At 51.3% G+C, this 14,585-nt stretch overlaps 2 protein-coding genes across 2 annotated transcripts in view; one reads left to right on the forward strand and one right to left on the reverse strand.

Annotated features, from left to right (window-relative positions):
* Window positions 1–14,377, forward strand: part of ZNF319 (zinc finger protein 319) — a 27,341-nt gene extending 12,964 nt beyond the window's left edge. The window contains exon 3 of the mRNA XM_027119754.1: window positions 13,896–14,377. Coding sequence (XP_026975555.1) covers window positions 13,896–13,955 — 60 coding nt within the window. The 3' untranslated portion in view covers window positions 13,956–14,377. The remainder of the gene's footprint in view (window positions 1–13,895) is intronic.
* Window positions 142–7,737, reverse strand: SPMIP8 (sperm microtubule inner protein 8). The gene is given in 8 exon segments (XM_027119756.1): window positions 142–1,849; window positions 1,852–1,909; window positions 2,036–2,097; window positions 2,527–2,701; window positions 2,927–2,988; window positions 6,332–6,588; window positions 7,346–7,380; window positions 7,382–7,737. Coding segments are annotated over 8 exon segments (846 nt in total). The 5' UTR covers window positions 7,484–7,737; the 3' UTR covers window positions 142–1,754.
* Window positions 14,378–14,585: the final 208 nt, after the last annotated feature.

A 14,585-nucleotide genomic window follows, 5' to 3' on the forward strand; every position in this document is an offset into this window, starting at 1 on the left:
CACACACACACACACACACACACACACACACACACACACACACACACGGGTGTGGTGCCTCCTTATGGAGCATAAGGTTTATTTCCAGTCAGGCTAAACTCTTAGGGAGATCGGTGCTGCCACCATACACCCTCTGTCCTGCTGGGGACCCTGAGGTGGCATGGTTCGGCAGCCTGGGGATCGGCCTCCTTTTCACAGATCAACGCCAGGGGGTCATCAGGTAGTTGACACGACTGTGGAAAGAAACAGGTGAGGTGGGGGCCTCTAGGATGTCCTGGGGAAAAATCAGGCTGTCCTTCTCTAGGCCTTCCCCACCAAACCCACCTTCCTGCCCTCGAGGCTCTGAAAACACAGCTTCTGTCCTGTCTCTCTATGGCTCAAGAGCCCTCAATGGCTCCCTATTACCTTTAATATATTTTTGGCTGGTCTGTTTGACTTTCGAGCCCCACTTCCAGTTTGCCTCATCTTTATCTCCCGTGAGCTTTACTCACTTTTCAATCATTTAGTGAGCCTACTCTGGCAGGCATTATATAGTAGTTAAAAAAAAAAAAAGCTTTCCCTTGTGTGTGCACAGGGTGGGTGAGAGAAGGCAAACTTTCATCAATAATTATAATGCAATAGCCTGTGTGCTCTAAGATGGAGAGGGATGCACATACGGAGACCAACTGGAGGGGGGTTGGAGCTGGAGGGGAAAGGCAGAAGGTCAGAGAAGACTTCAAGGACAATGGGACACCTGGGCTGGGCTTTAAAGTGTAAGGAGGAGTTTTCCAGGCAGAGGCAGAAAGATCACGTAGGTGCTGAAACAGCACAAGCAAAGATATGGAGTGTTTGGTTGCTCGGTTTGGGTTGCACGCAGGAGTCTGGTACTGCTGAAGTGTAGGGAATGGGGCTGGAGAGGTGGGAGATGGCCAAATTATGAAGGTGCTTGAATATCTTGCATTCTTCTCCTGGGAACACTTGTCCCAGCCCTTACCAATTCACCTGCTTCCTGGAAGGCAAATTCTTGGCTCCTTACATTATATTTCTTATATGTCTGTTTACTCTTCCAGTCCCTGCTCTTCTCCTAGGTAACCCCGCCCCCCCAATCCCCCTAACCCCCGTCTTTGCCTTTTGGCCTCCTCTGGGCCAAATCGGGAGGGAAAGGCACTCTACTCCCTCCATCTCCCAGTGGGCTGCACTTTTGCCTGGCGAAGATCTCTCCAGCGGAAGACCTTCGCGCCCCGCTGACATCATCCGGGAGGGTACCAATCCTCTGGCGCCTCCCTCACGAGGGTCCGCGCGCTGCCCGACTGGGGGGCGTGGCCAAATGTGGGGTGGGGTCGGGGTCATTTCCCACCCGCCCCGCCCCCCCCCACTGCAGTTGGAGCCCTACCTGTAGATCGAGCCGAAGCGTCGGATAGCATTCCTGCAAAAGAGAGAGGAGGGTGAGGCCGAGGTGAGGAAGGGTGACCCTTTCTGGGAACAAACACATCGGCAGGCGCCATCCCACCAAGATTACACTGCACCTTCGCCCCACCTTAACTCCTCCACTCTGAAAGGTGGAGTTGCTAGGGACTGGATGACAGGAGGTTCCGTTTGGTAGGAATTAAATATTTAGTCATTTTGAAATCGCAATTTTCTTGTGGTGTTTTGGAGCCAATCAATTCTTCCTAGGTCTCACATTTTCAAGGGCCACTAGGTATGCGGTGGTGAAAGCAGCCAAGACCCCATTCTCCTTCCGCCAGGTATGGGGCCCCCGGGGTCTGTGGGGTCACTTACAGGGAGTCGAAAGGCAGGGGCTTCTGTCCATAGCGATCCAGGCTGGGATTCTGGTTAAGACAGAACTGGGGCGGGCCAGAGGAATGCGGGGGGGTCCACTGAGTAGAGGGGACACGGACTCCCCCGCCGAGGCCCCGCACAGCACTCTCTGCTGGGGATCTTGGCCCTGGGCACTGGGAGACCTTACTCTCGGTCTCCTCTCCCCCTCCCCGACCCCGTGTTAGCCGCTTCTCTCCCACCCCTGCCCCGCTAGGGACGGAGCAGTGCGCCTACCTACCCGCCAGTTCTGGGTCACCTCCGGCTTCAAGTACCGCACCGCATTGCCGCTGAAACTCTCGACTGCGGAGAGAGCGCCCACATCTGGCACCCCGGCCAGCCCAGAGCAAGCCCCGCCCCTACTCTTACCTGAGCCCCGCCCCTAGATCAAGCCACGCCCACGCCTGCTCCTAGAACCAGTCCTCCCTCCGGACTAAGCTCCGTCAGTCCCAGAACCAACCCTGCCCTCCACCTCCACCACACTGGCTCCCACTGGCTCGGACCTGGCCCCGCCCCCTCCCCAGGACAAGCCCTGTCTCTATGAACCTCAATCTGTCTGGGTCCAGCCCGCTCTTGAGTGCCCCAGCTGCTCCTATCTCCTAGACCTGTCTTTGTCAGAGCCCACCCCCGAAGACTCCCGCCCGCGGTCAGCGCTCGGGGTCAGGGCTCTAGGGACCCAGCGGCCCAGTTGTCTCTCCCACACTAAGGCATCCTGCCCGCCGGTGGACTGACCCTTCTTGCTCGGGCAGGGCAGCTTGCATTCGCCGGCAGAGGACACGAAGCGGGACCAGTCCTCGATGGCGCGCGTGAAGGTGGGCCAGTCGACCCTGTTGATGCCCGGTGCGATGGGCGCCAGCTTTCCCTCGCGGCACCTATTTCGGAGCCTCTGGCTGGTCGCCGTGATGTCCTGCCAGGACGAAGGGAGTCAGGGCGCGGGGGGAGGCACTTGAACCATCTGACCCAGGGGGTTCCTGAAGCCCCTGAAGGAGATGCGAAGGGGGTAGGGTCCCAAGCTGGTAGCTGAGGAAGTGCGTGGGAGTAGAGCCCAGCATTCGAGGTGCTTGGGGCTGGGTGCACGCGGGACCTTCAGGTCCCCAGAGCAAACCCAGGGCCAGGGGCAAAGGACACTCACCAAGCACTGCAGGGATTTGTTGGGGACACTGAGGAGTGTGAAGTAGGCATTGTCAAAGTCATCTAAAGGAGAAAGAGAAAGGGAGGAGTCCACCAGTGGTCACAGGCCCACACAGGAGAGGTTTGGTCCACACTGCTTTAAAAGGTTTTTGAAATACTTGACAACTTAAAAAAAATCTAAGATCAAGTGGATTTTTACTTAACACACCCCATTCAACAAAACAAACTCCAAATAGATAAAAAATTTCAATGTAAAATAATGAAACCATAGACGTACTAGAAGAAAACATGGATAAATTTCTTTATAACCTTAGGGTGGGGGAGGCCTTACCAACTCTAATTCAAAATCAGGTAGCCTAAAGAAAATGTTGATAACTTGGACTACATAGAAATAAACTTCTGCATGGCAACATAAGGAAACAAGGAAAGTCAAAAGACAAATGGGAAAAGAATATTTCCATTTATTTTGTAGATAAGGTGCAATTTCCCTAATATTGAAAGAATTCCTATAAATCAAGACAAAATAGAATAAAATAAAACAAAATACAAGAAAAAGAGAAAAAAAGAAAAATAGGTAAACAGTCTGCACAGGTAGTTCACACACAAACACAAGAAATACAAATGGTCCCTAAACTATGAAAAGACACTCAGCTTCATTCATAATAAGATGCATGCATATTCAAACTACATTGATACCAATTTTTCATATCGGATTGGAAAGAATCCAAAAGTTAGTGCAGTTATCAGAAACAGGGCCATTGCCATATGTTGCCAGCGGGGGGGGGGTATAAATTGATTCGAGTCTACGGAAAGAAATTGGCATTATCTATTGGAATTATAAATACACATACCTTTTGACCCTATAGTCCCACTTCTGGGAATTTATCCTACTTCACAGTTGCACAACTGGGAAATGATGTGGGTAGAAAGTTTACCCATTTCAGCATAGTTTGCAATAGAAAATGATTGGAAATAACTCAAGAGTCTGTCATTAATGGACTGGTTAAATAAACTATGATACATCCTCACTATGCCTTGATTAAAAATCAGTAGAGGAAGTTCTTGATTCAAACCCTTCCAAGGTGCAGAAGAGTATATGCCTTTATATGGCTTTAAAGCCTAAAATTGAGACGATTGGAGGCAAAGAAGAATATAGATTCAGGTCATCACCTAACCAAGTCATCAAACGTAGCATCATGAATAGTGGGATAATGACATTATGTGCCTCCTTCTGAGCCATCATGGCAAATATGGCCTCCAACACCTGTGAAACCTTCTACAATCAAGCTTCTACATCTATCTTCTATTTCCCAGAAAATAGACTATCAAGGTAGACAACACCATAAAGAAACAGTCACTCAAATTCACAGTGTAGGACTCCTCTACAATAAAACTGTTTTGTACTCTTTAAAAAGTTAATATTATGAGGGAAAAAGGGAAAGTGGGTAGACTGTTTTAGACTAAGATCCAAGAGACATGACAACAAATTACAAGGTGCAATCCTAGATTGAATCCTGGTTCCAAAAGTTTTTTGACAGCTATAAAGGACATCTTGGGGAAAACTGGGGATGTTTTAATATGGACTGAATATTAGATATTAGGGAATTATTTTTAACTTTCCTAGATGTGATAATGGTATTGAGGTGTTTCTATCATTGGGAACTGCTTGCTAAAGTGTGTGTGTGTGTGTGTCTGTGTGTGTGTGTGTGTGTGTGTGTGTGTGAGAGAGAGAGAGAGAGAGAGAGAGAATGAAAACAAATGTGTCAAAACATTAATTGAAGCAGGTGGAAGGTAATGAATGTTCATAGTATTAGTCTTTCAACCTTCCTCTATGTTTGAATATGTTCCTAATAAAAAAAGTTGGGGAGGAAGAGAATAGGTTGTATTTACAGTAGTAAACAATGGAAGGATTCAGCAGGAGCTCAGAGTGGTTACCTGTAAGTGGGGTTGGCGGGGGAGGAGTGAGAATTTTTAAAATGTACATTGTTACAGCATTTTGAATTTTGAAACTGTGACTCCATTGCTTTTATTAAAAACATACTTGCAATAATCAAGAGCTCTCCCTAAAAATCGAGACTCTTGGCCTCTCCTGGAAGCCAGGAAATTGGTAGAACTGTGCTGACCTTTCCCACACAGTATCAGCAGGACCCCATAGCTGCTCCCCTTTGGAGGGGGGTGTTGGGACTCCACCTCACCTTTCACCCCTTCCCCCCACTGCGTCCCCACCCACTTCCTGTATTTGTGTTTCCCATCCTGGCCCTGCAGGGGTCTCTGTGGGGCCTCTGGAGATCTCCCTATAGTCTCTGACACCCTCACTCCACCTGCCACCGGGGTCTGAACCTGAGTATCACCCTGGACTCCTCACTCTTGCCCCTCTACCCACACTGGTACAAATCGTGTTACTTTATCTCCTAAATACCTTCCAAATCCCTCCCCTGTGGCCAGACACTATCACTACTTCCTGAAGACTGTGGTCCCTCCCAGTGTCCTAATCACTCACCCTCCCCCCCATCATCCGCTTCTAGTCTCTCTGGGTCACCCACTCCCCACGGCCCCAATGCTCGGACCTCCTTCCTTCTTAAAGTCTTCAGAGGTTCTTATCTACCTCCCCAGGAAGCCCAGACCCCTGAGATTAGCCCTCCCTGAGCTGTGTCCTCCTCCTCAGCCACAGCTCCTGCTGCCCCCGCACTCCTTCTCCTCCCACCTAAGCACGCCCCTCAAGTTCACCAACACCTCACGCAGCTTTTCCCCTCCAGGCCTCTGCAGGTGCTGTTCCCGCTAGCTGGAGCGCCTTTGTTCCAGGCACAGTGTCAGGCACAAAGCAAGCAATTAATAAATGTGCTGGAATGAGTGAGTGTGGGTGTCTGTGTGGCACCGCTATCTCCATCCCCAAGCTTCTCAATCGATGAAGGGTTCTTCCTTAGCCCCGTGTGGCCTTTTACCCCAAAGGCTCCCATGTCCACCTCTCTTTCATGACAGGTGTCTTTCTCTTCCTTTTTCAAAGGGAGAGATGATTGGGCAGAAGTTGTTATTATTGCTATTATTATTCCTCCTCCTCCTGCAACTGTTGGCCTCTGCACAGTTCCCTCTCCATTAATAATACTAACATTATTGCTGAGCACATATTACGTGCCAGGCACTCCTCCAAGTGCTTTTCATGCCTTATCTCATTTTAATCTCAAAATAGCCCTGACAGGCCGGCACTGTCAGCATCCCCATTTTACTGATAAGGAAACAGAGGCTCAGACCTGGAGGATACCCAGACAGGGAGGAGCAGAGCTGGGGCGACTCCCTTTACCCCTTTCACCTGCCACTCATGGTTTCTCCCTCCGAGATCTCTCTCCTCCAAACCACCCACGCCATCCCCGAAGGCCCAAAGGGGCTGGTGGTGGCCAGGTGGCCTGACCTTTGCTGCAGTAGGTGGTGGACTGGCAGTGCTCGTCGGAAAGGCAGGCCCTGATGGAGTCCATGTCCATGCGGCGCAGGCTGGGCAGGGCTGGGTGGTAGAGCTGCTGCTTCACGCCGGCCAGCTTGTTGCGCCGCCGTGCCACGGGCAGCAGGGTGGCCGGGGATGCGTACACATGGGTGGAACCGTCCTCCCAGGGCACCAGGTTGATGATGCAGGCCATGGCTGGGGGGGCAGAGACACCCCAACCAGACACCCTTCTGTGTGGGAACACAACCTTGGCCAGTGCCAATTTGTCTACTCGTCCAACAGGTACTGACCACCTACTGTGTGCCAGGAGCTATGGTGGGTTCAGGGCCGCTCAAATACACACACACACACACACACGGGATGTGCTGAGGACCTCGGCAGAGGTCAGTACAGGGGATGTGTGTCTGAGGAGGCTGGAGGATTCAGCGAATGGTCTAAAAAGAGATGCCATTTGTGTCTGTTCTTCAATAATGAGCAGGAAGCGGCAGCAGCAGCAAGTGGATTCACAGTTGAGCTCAGTCTGCCTCTGGGTAATTAATTATGGGCTTTTGGCCTTAGCTAAGGTATCTGGCATTTACTCAACATTCTACAGGGAGACATAGAAAGGTTTTAAATAAGGGGAGAGACCTGATAGACAGGAACTAGAAAAAATATGGCTGGTTCCCCAGTGCTTCGTTTTAAAAGTGGATATTCCCAGAGCCTTTGAGTCATTTAAACTTTAGTGAGAACTTGTTGAGTCCCGTTGCTTTCTTCCTGACCCCAGTTGGAGGTGAGAGATGGAGGTGGTAGGGAGGTGGGCAGGTGGAGAGAGGACCTTGGGCCATGGAGGAGCACAGAGAGGGCATGGCGACCAGATGGGGAAGCCGGCTCGAAGGCTGGGCCTTCGTGGGGAAGGGACAGGGAAGTGGGAAGTGGGGGTAGAGGGGAGGGAGGGCTCCCTGCTCCTGGTCCGCCACAGTGGTACCTCACCTGCAGGCTATGGGCCCCAGGTGCACAGGCTTACAGGGATTTTCCGCTCTTCCGACTGCTCAATGGGGAAAAGAGGCAGGGAGATGGGCCGAGGCCCAGTGCCTTATGAGGCAGTAGGAGAATAAAGGGACATTCTGCGGAGACAACGCCCATTGCAGCCTGATTGTGAGGGCACCAGCTCCTCGGCAACCATGACAACCGGAGGCTCCGAGGAGAAGAGCCTGCTGCCAGGGGTCCTTGCACTGGCCCCCTCTTTCAGCCTTCCTGAAGGATGCTGTCTCCCAGGCCTCACACCAGCTGGGCATGTTGGGAAAATCAGACAAGGAGCTGGGTCTCCCTGGGGGTGGCCATGCCAGGGCTGGCCAGGGCCGGCCAGGGCAGGCTGTGTGACCCTATACTACTTACTGTCTGTCTCTGGGCCTCAAAGCTCCCATCTGTGTTAGGCAAGGGCCCCCGGCCCTGCCGGGAGGAGTGCCTGTGAGCTGGCAGGGCTCACGGACACTTGCTCCCCTCCTCACAAGCCTCACAGAAGAGGGCACTGCCCTGCCTGCCAGTCCTTGAGTCTCCAGAGGTGGCGATTAGTGGCTTCCAGGATCCAGGGTCAGCATAAGGGGATCAGGGAGAGTGGTGGCCTCAGCAGGACAGGGATTAGCAGGTGATACTCTCCCTGCAGGCCTGCAGCCTCCCTCCCACCTTCCCAAAAAAGCGAGGTCATGAGGTCCTAAGCCCAGCACCCTGAAGCCCTGGGGCCTGACCACCATCAAGGTCAGAACCACCGGGGGACTTCCCTGGCGGTCCAGTAGTTAGGACTAAGCGCTTTCACTGCCGTGGTGCGGGGTTCAATCCCTGGTCAGGGGACTAAGATCCCACAAGGCTCGCAGGGAGGCCAAAAAAAAAAAAAAAGGAACCACTGGAGGTGGACCCTGTCCCCCCATCCCCGTGAGGAAACCCTGGGGAGACTCTTAACTTATTTGCATATCTTGGCACGTGCTTTTGCATACACCTGCCCAAGTGCTGAGCCTGCTGGGCCCGGGCACCCCTACTGTGAGATTCAAGTAGGATTTGGCTCCCTATTTGCTTCTCCTCCAGTGCCCCATCCAGCCCCAGAGCAGCGTCCCCAAGTCCCACCCCTTAAAGAAAACTTTACCTGGACTTCATTCACCACCCCATCGCAATTTTTTTTTTTAACTCTTTTAAAGTTAAAAATACAACAAAATCCAGAAAGTGCATAAATATATAATGTAACTCATAATTTTATAAAGTGAGACCCTGTGTAACTACCAGTCAGGTCAAGACATGGGTACTACTTTGCAAAACAGTGTAACAGTTTCTTAAAAAGTGAAACATAAATTTACCATATGACCCAGCAATTCTACCCCTGGGAATCTTCCCAAGAGACATGAAGATATATGTCCACACAAAGACTTGCATGCAGATGTTCATAGCAGCATTATTTATAATAGCCAAAAGGGGGAAACAACTTAAGTGTCCATTGACTAGCGGATGGGTAAACAAACTCTAATATATCTATGCCATGGAAACCGACAGTATGCCATGGAATACTCTTGGGAATTAAAAAGAAATGAATTATGGATACGTGCTACAATGTAGATGATCATCAAAACATTATGCTAAATGAAAGAAACCAGACACAGAAACACTCCACATATTATATGCTCCATTTATATAGGATGTCTAGAAAAAGCACATGTTTAGAGACAGAAAGCAGATTAGTGGTTGCCTGAGGTTGGCGGGGGGAATGGGGAGTGATTCTAACCAGCATGAGGGATCTTACTAGGCTGATGGAAATGTTCTGAAACTAGATATTGCATAGCTCAGTAAATTTACTAGAAATCATTGAGTTGTACCCTTAAAACTGGTGAATTTTACAGCATACAAATTACATGACAATAACGTTGTTTTAAAAAATTGATGTCAGCTAAAGAAAGCAAGTTAGGACCCCGCCAGCCCCTAGAAGCTTCCGCATACCCCTTCTCAGTCCCACCTCCTGCAAGAGGTAACCACTCTCCTAGCCGTGTAGTATAACCACTGCTTTTCTTTATAATTTTACTACCTATGTTTGCAGCCATAGATAAGACAGGCTAATTGTGCCCTATTTGAGCTTTGTACGCATGGGCCATTGGGGTCCTTTCAGTCTGGCTTCTTTCCCTCCGTATATATGCACACGAGAGTCATCCAACGGGGGTGGAGCTGAGGTTCGTTCATTTGCCTCACCCTAGAGCTCATTACTCTTCAGCCAGGCCCACGTGACTCTGACCACTGGCCGGTCTCCGAGCCTTGGGGCACAGGTCAGCCTCCGCTCACACGGTGGTCCCATGTGGCCAATCCTCCCCCAACACACTCAGCCGTCTTGGCTGCAGCAAACCCGGCTTCCTGGCTCTTCCCCTACCCCACCAGCAGCTCTTTCAGTCTCCTTTCCTAGCTCCTCCTCCTTTTCCCAACTTCAAAATGTGCCAGTGTGCTCCAGGCATCATCTCTGGTCCTTCTCTTCTTTACTTTTGATTCAATGAGTGCTGTGGCTTTAAGCATCATCTACAAGCTGAGCTGATGCCTCCGAAGTTTCCATCTCCAGTCGTCCACCTCTCCCAGACTCCAGACAGCCCCCACCCCCCAAGACACACCTCTCACCACCTGGCGCACATTTCCACTCAGATGTCTCTCAGACAACGAAGTAGAGCTCAATGAAGTAGAGCCCCCCAGACTCTTCCACGCCACAGCCCCAGGCTCCCTCTTTTCAGTAAATGGCACCACCTGCCAGCTGCCTAAGCTGAACACCCTCAACACCTCCCTTTTCCCTCCCCTCCCCTTTTCTCTCTCCTGCCACTTGCTCGGTCCAAGTCTCGTCATCTCTGCACTGGCCTCCGTCGAGCTAGAGGCAAGGGTGAGCATCACCGATGACGCTGGCCGTCACTTGCACACCCAGGCAGAGCAGTAGAGCTCACTGTCCTCTCTGGCTGCAGGTGCCATGGGGAGGAGCGCTGATCCCCAGCAGCCTGGCGTATCGACAGAGCACGGCAGAAAGAACCTTCTCCCACACCAGTTGCATTGGGGGTGGTTGCATATCAGAGGTTCTGCAGAGGAAGGAGAGGACAGGGATCGTCCAGTCACACACTGGTTTGTTCCACCGCTACCTCCTGACTAGTGCCTTGCTTCCACACCTGTCCACTACAAAACAGCTGCACAGGTGGTGTCCGGCTCCTGTTCTAAACCATCATGTGCTTCCATGGGCCATCAGCTAAAACCCAATCTTCTGACCGTGGCTTACAGGCCCTACCTGATCTGTCCTGGACCTCATCTCCCACCACTCCTCCCTACACCCACTAAGCCCCTCGGCCCCTCTCTGTCTCTCAGGGGCATCCAAGCTCATTCCAGCCTCAGGACCTTTATTTACCCTTGCCTGGAACACCATTCACTCAGATCTTATGTCTCAGCTCAAATATGTCCCTCTTCATAGAGGCACCTGTGCCCACTCCCACTTCCCACCACCTCACACACATCTCTGCCCTGTGTGTTTCTTTCATGGCACTCAGCATATCTGCAATATTTTTAAGTTCATTGTTAATCTTTTTTACTTCTGAATCTTCCATTGGAATGTAAGCCCCATGAGGGCAGGTCCTATTTCTGTCCTTCTCAATGTGCTAAGGCTGGCAGGCTGCCTGACACATAGGCAAGGTCGAGAAATGTTGTAGCTGAGCAAGTCAATCCCCTGCCCCTTTGCTAAACAGCCCACTGCCCTGCCCCCCACCCAGGTCCTGCCACCTCACTGAGCCCCTTTGTGCTGGGCCTCTGTCCCTCTCCCGCTCTCCCCTGAGATCGCCATCCCCCTCCAGGGTTCGACCTAGTTCAGGAGGCCGGCTTGGATGCAGTCAGTCATCTATCCGTCCTCGGGCCCTCCCTAAAGGCCCAGCCCTGGGACCACAGCCATTCTGGTGGAGCCCAAGGCAGGGGGTACTGAGGCCCTGCCCAAGCTGCAGAAGATTCTGAGACAGAGGGACTCTGCTTGAGTCCCTGCACTGGGGCTGGAGAGCTGGAATGTGCCTCCTGCCACTGCTGACTGAGTTGACAGGCCCCTGCTACCTTGAGGAGTCCCCCAGAATCACCTGGGGACTCCAAGCTCTTATCCTCCCACCAGCCGCTCTGTGGGTTGGCCAGGGTATGCAGGGAACCAGGTCCCCTGGCAGCTCATGGTGCCCCAAACCAGGGCCATGTAGGGCTCTTTCCCCGGGGCCGATTCCGGTGGCCCCTGGGGTTTTCTGCCGGCTCCCTCCTCATCAATCTCGTCTCTTCCACTGCCACCTCCTCACCCTCTTTAGAACCTCCTAATCCTTTGCATACGGGCCGGCCCGGCTGCTGCCAATTAATCCCCTCTGTGTCTGAGAGGCCAGCTGAGAGAGGCAGGAAGAGGCAATTCCTGGCTGGTGGACGGCATCTGAGCAGGTAACTCAGGGTGAGGTCGCAGCTCCGTGGGACCCCTGATGAGACTCCCTCCGTGCTCTCCTCCCATCAAGCCATTTAGACATGGAGAACCCGGCAAGGCTGGAAACCTGAGGCTTCTGTCTTCCCCTGTGAGGCTCAAACCTTAGTGACTCTCCAAGGCAGCTTGTGAAATATGGATTCCAGATCCTGCAGAGGGTTTAGAGGGGCCTAGGGATCTGTATCTTCCGCAGCTCCCCAGAAGACTCTGAGAGGCTGGTGGTCTAAGCACTGTTGTTGTTCTGGGTACCACTCCCAGGCCCCCCTTCCCGCCTGCGCCTCCCTCATCAACGTGGAATCAGCAGCAACAGGGCTAAAAGATGGGAGGGGCCTGCACGTGTTTCTATGCAGGAGGAAATGGCTGGGTCTGGGGGAAGAAGGGAAACTGGGAGTGGGGAAGGCTTCCCTAGTCATTTCCAGAAGGTTCAGAAGCACAAGCCAGCATTGCTGCCTGCTGGGAAATGGCTTGCAGGACTGGCCTGCAGAAGCAGCCGATCCTGGGCAAACGTCAGTACCTCCGGGGTAGATGTAGGACACCTGGAGCCAGGCAGACCTGAGCGTAAACTCAGCTGGGCCACTTACTGGCTGTGTCACTTTGGGCAAGTCTGCTGACCTCTCTGTACCTCCATTTCCTTGGCTATAAAGTGGTGATGAAAACGCTTATTTACTGAGGCTGAGTGGGAGGAGGTGAGGATGAGGTGATCATGGCTTATGGGGCTGGCTAGGATCGGTGGAATCTGCCATCCTAAACATGCAATCTTGGGCTCTACCAACCTTGGAAATCAGTGTTTTACCCCCATACCCAACAAGGAAATGGAAGACCAGAGGTGTCATGTCTGGCCCAAGTCACGTTTTTGGTGGCTGAGCCAGGGAACTGACTCCCCACTCAGAGCTGTGTCCTTCAGCCCAGCTTCGCTTAGGGGAAGCTGGGCTGCTGAGGCCAGAGCAGGGACATAAGTCAGGGCTGTGAGTAGTAGGGGAGGCAGCATGGCCGGGGCTGTGGGGAGATGGGCACTGGGGCAGGGGTCCTGGGCCCTGTGCCTGCCCTTTGCAGCCTGTGGCCAGGGTCCCTGGCAGATGAGGGACAGAGAATACTTTGGCTGCCCATGGCTGGGGGGTAGGAGGATACACCATGCCGGGCATGGCCTCGGAAGGGCCTTTCGAGGCTGGGAGTTTGCATGTATTGACCTGTGTGGCGCCCGCTGGGCCAGGCCATCCTGCAGGGATGTAGTCATAAGGGCAGGGATGCCCATTCCCTGAAAGTAAATGATGCCAGAAACTGAGCCCGTGTAAGGTAGGGCTGAACTATCGCAGTAAACCATGAAAAAAGGGGCTTGTTATTTTCTCTTAAAAATTTCTAAATCATGAAAATAGGTTGATGTTTATCTTATATTAAACAAAAAATATTTTCCATTCATATGCTGCTCATAATGTATTTTTAAAAATTTATAATGGGGTTATGCTGAACATGATAGTCTATCATTAGCATTTTTGCTTAACATCCAATGATAGTCACAGCCAACATTTACTAAGCTCTCAGTGTGTGCCAGTCACTGTTCTCATCAGTTTATTTTATCCTCACATTAACCTCCACAAGATAGCTACTATTAACATCCCCATTTTACAGACAAGCAAACTGAGGCATGGAGCATTTAACTGATGTGCTCATGACTGGAGTCCAAAGCGTGTAGATCTTTCCATGTTAGTTCAAATTGATCTACTTAAAAAAAATGGCTCCATAATATTCCATTATTGGATGTATTATAATTTATTTAATCTGTGCCCCTCTTACAGAAGACTGATTAGGTTCTTCCCAGTAACCAGTCTCCTACTGATGGATATTTGGATGTTTTTCATCTTTTGCTCTAACACTGTTGTGACCGACCTCTTTACACACATATGTCTGTGGGCTTGAGTATTTCTATCAGGAAAATACCTGGAGCTATAACTGCAAAAATATTTTTAAAGATGAAGAAGGAAAAGGGAAATATATAACTCACAAAAGGAGCCCATGAATGGTGGGAGCAACTGTGAGCATTCTGGAGAGGCCTAAGTACTCGGTCCCCTACAGGTGTCAGGATGCTGGGCTGGGTCCAGAGGGTGCTGCCTCAGCCCCCAGGGACACCAGTGAAGAGAGAGGAGGAGGAGGGGGCAGAACCAGAGCCAGAGTTGGAGCCGGAGCCTGAAACAGCCCCTGAGGAGACTGAGCTAGAGGAAGAGTCCCTGGTAAGAACTGAATGGTGAGGAAGGGCACACTGGCCTCACTGCTCGGAGAATCCCCAGCTCAGGTCAGCTGCTCCCAGCGACCTTCCACAACAGAGAAAATTGGAGCCAGAAGGAAACGTGGCGGTCACCTGGTTCTGTAAACAGCCAGATAGTAAATATTTCAGGCTTTGTAGGTCATGCTATCTCTGTTAATTTCTCAACTCTGCCACCGTAGTGTGAAAACCGCCATAGGCAATACGTAAATGAATGAGCGTAGCTGGTTGTGTTCCAATAAAACTTTATTTACAAAAACAAGCACTAGGCTGGATTTGGCCCACTGACCATTGTTTACCAACCTCTAGAGCTACTCAAAGTAGCCAATCCATTAACTGTTTGTTACCAGTCCAGGAGGCGATCAGAAGCTTGCCAGATGTAAATTTACTATATAAGTAAGCACACTGCTTAGTTCAGTTGTATTTGTTTTGCATTGAGACTTTCTGCATGAGGGAAGCAGTGTGTTGCTATACAATCTGCTGCAAACTACTTAATCACTGGG

The sequence above is a fragment of the Aethalodelphis obliquidens genome, unplaced genomic scaffold (genome assembly GCF_003676395.1).
Source record: "Aethalodelphis obliquidens isolate GAN/ISIS:26980383/991018 unplaced genomic scaffold, ASM367639v1 scaffold20, whole genome shotgun sequence".
NCBI lineage: Eukaryota > Metazoa > Chordata > Mammalia > Artiodactyla > Delphinidae > Aethalodelphis > Aethalodelphis obliquidens.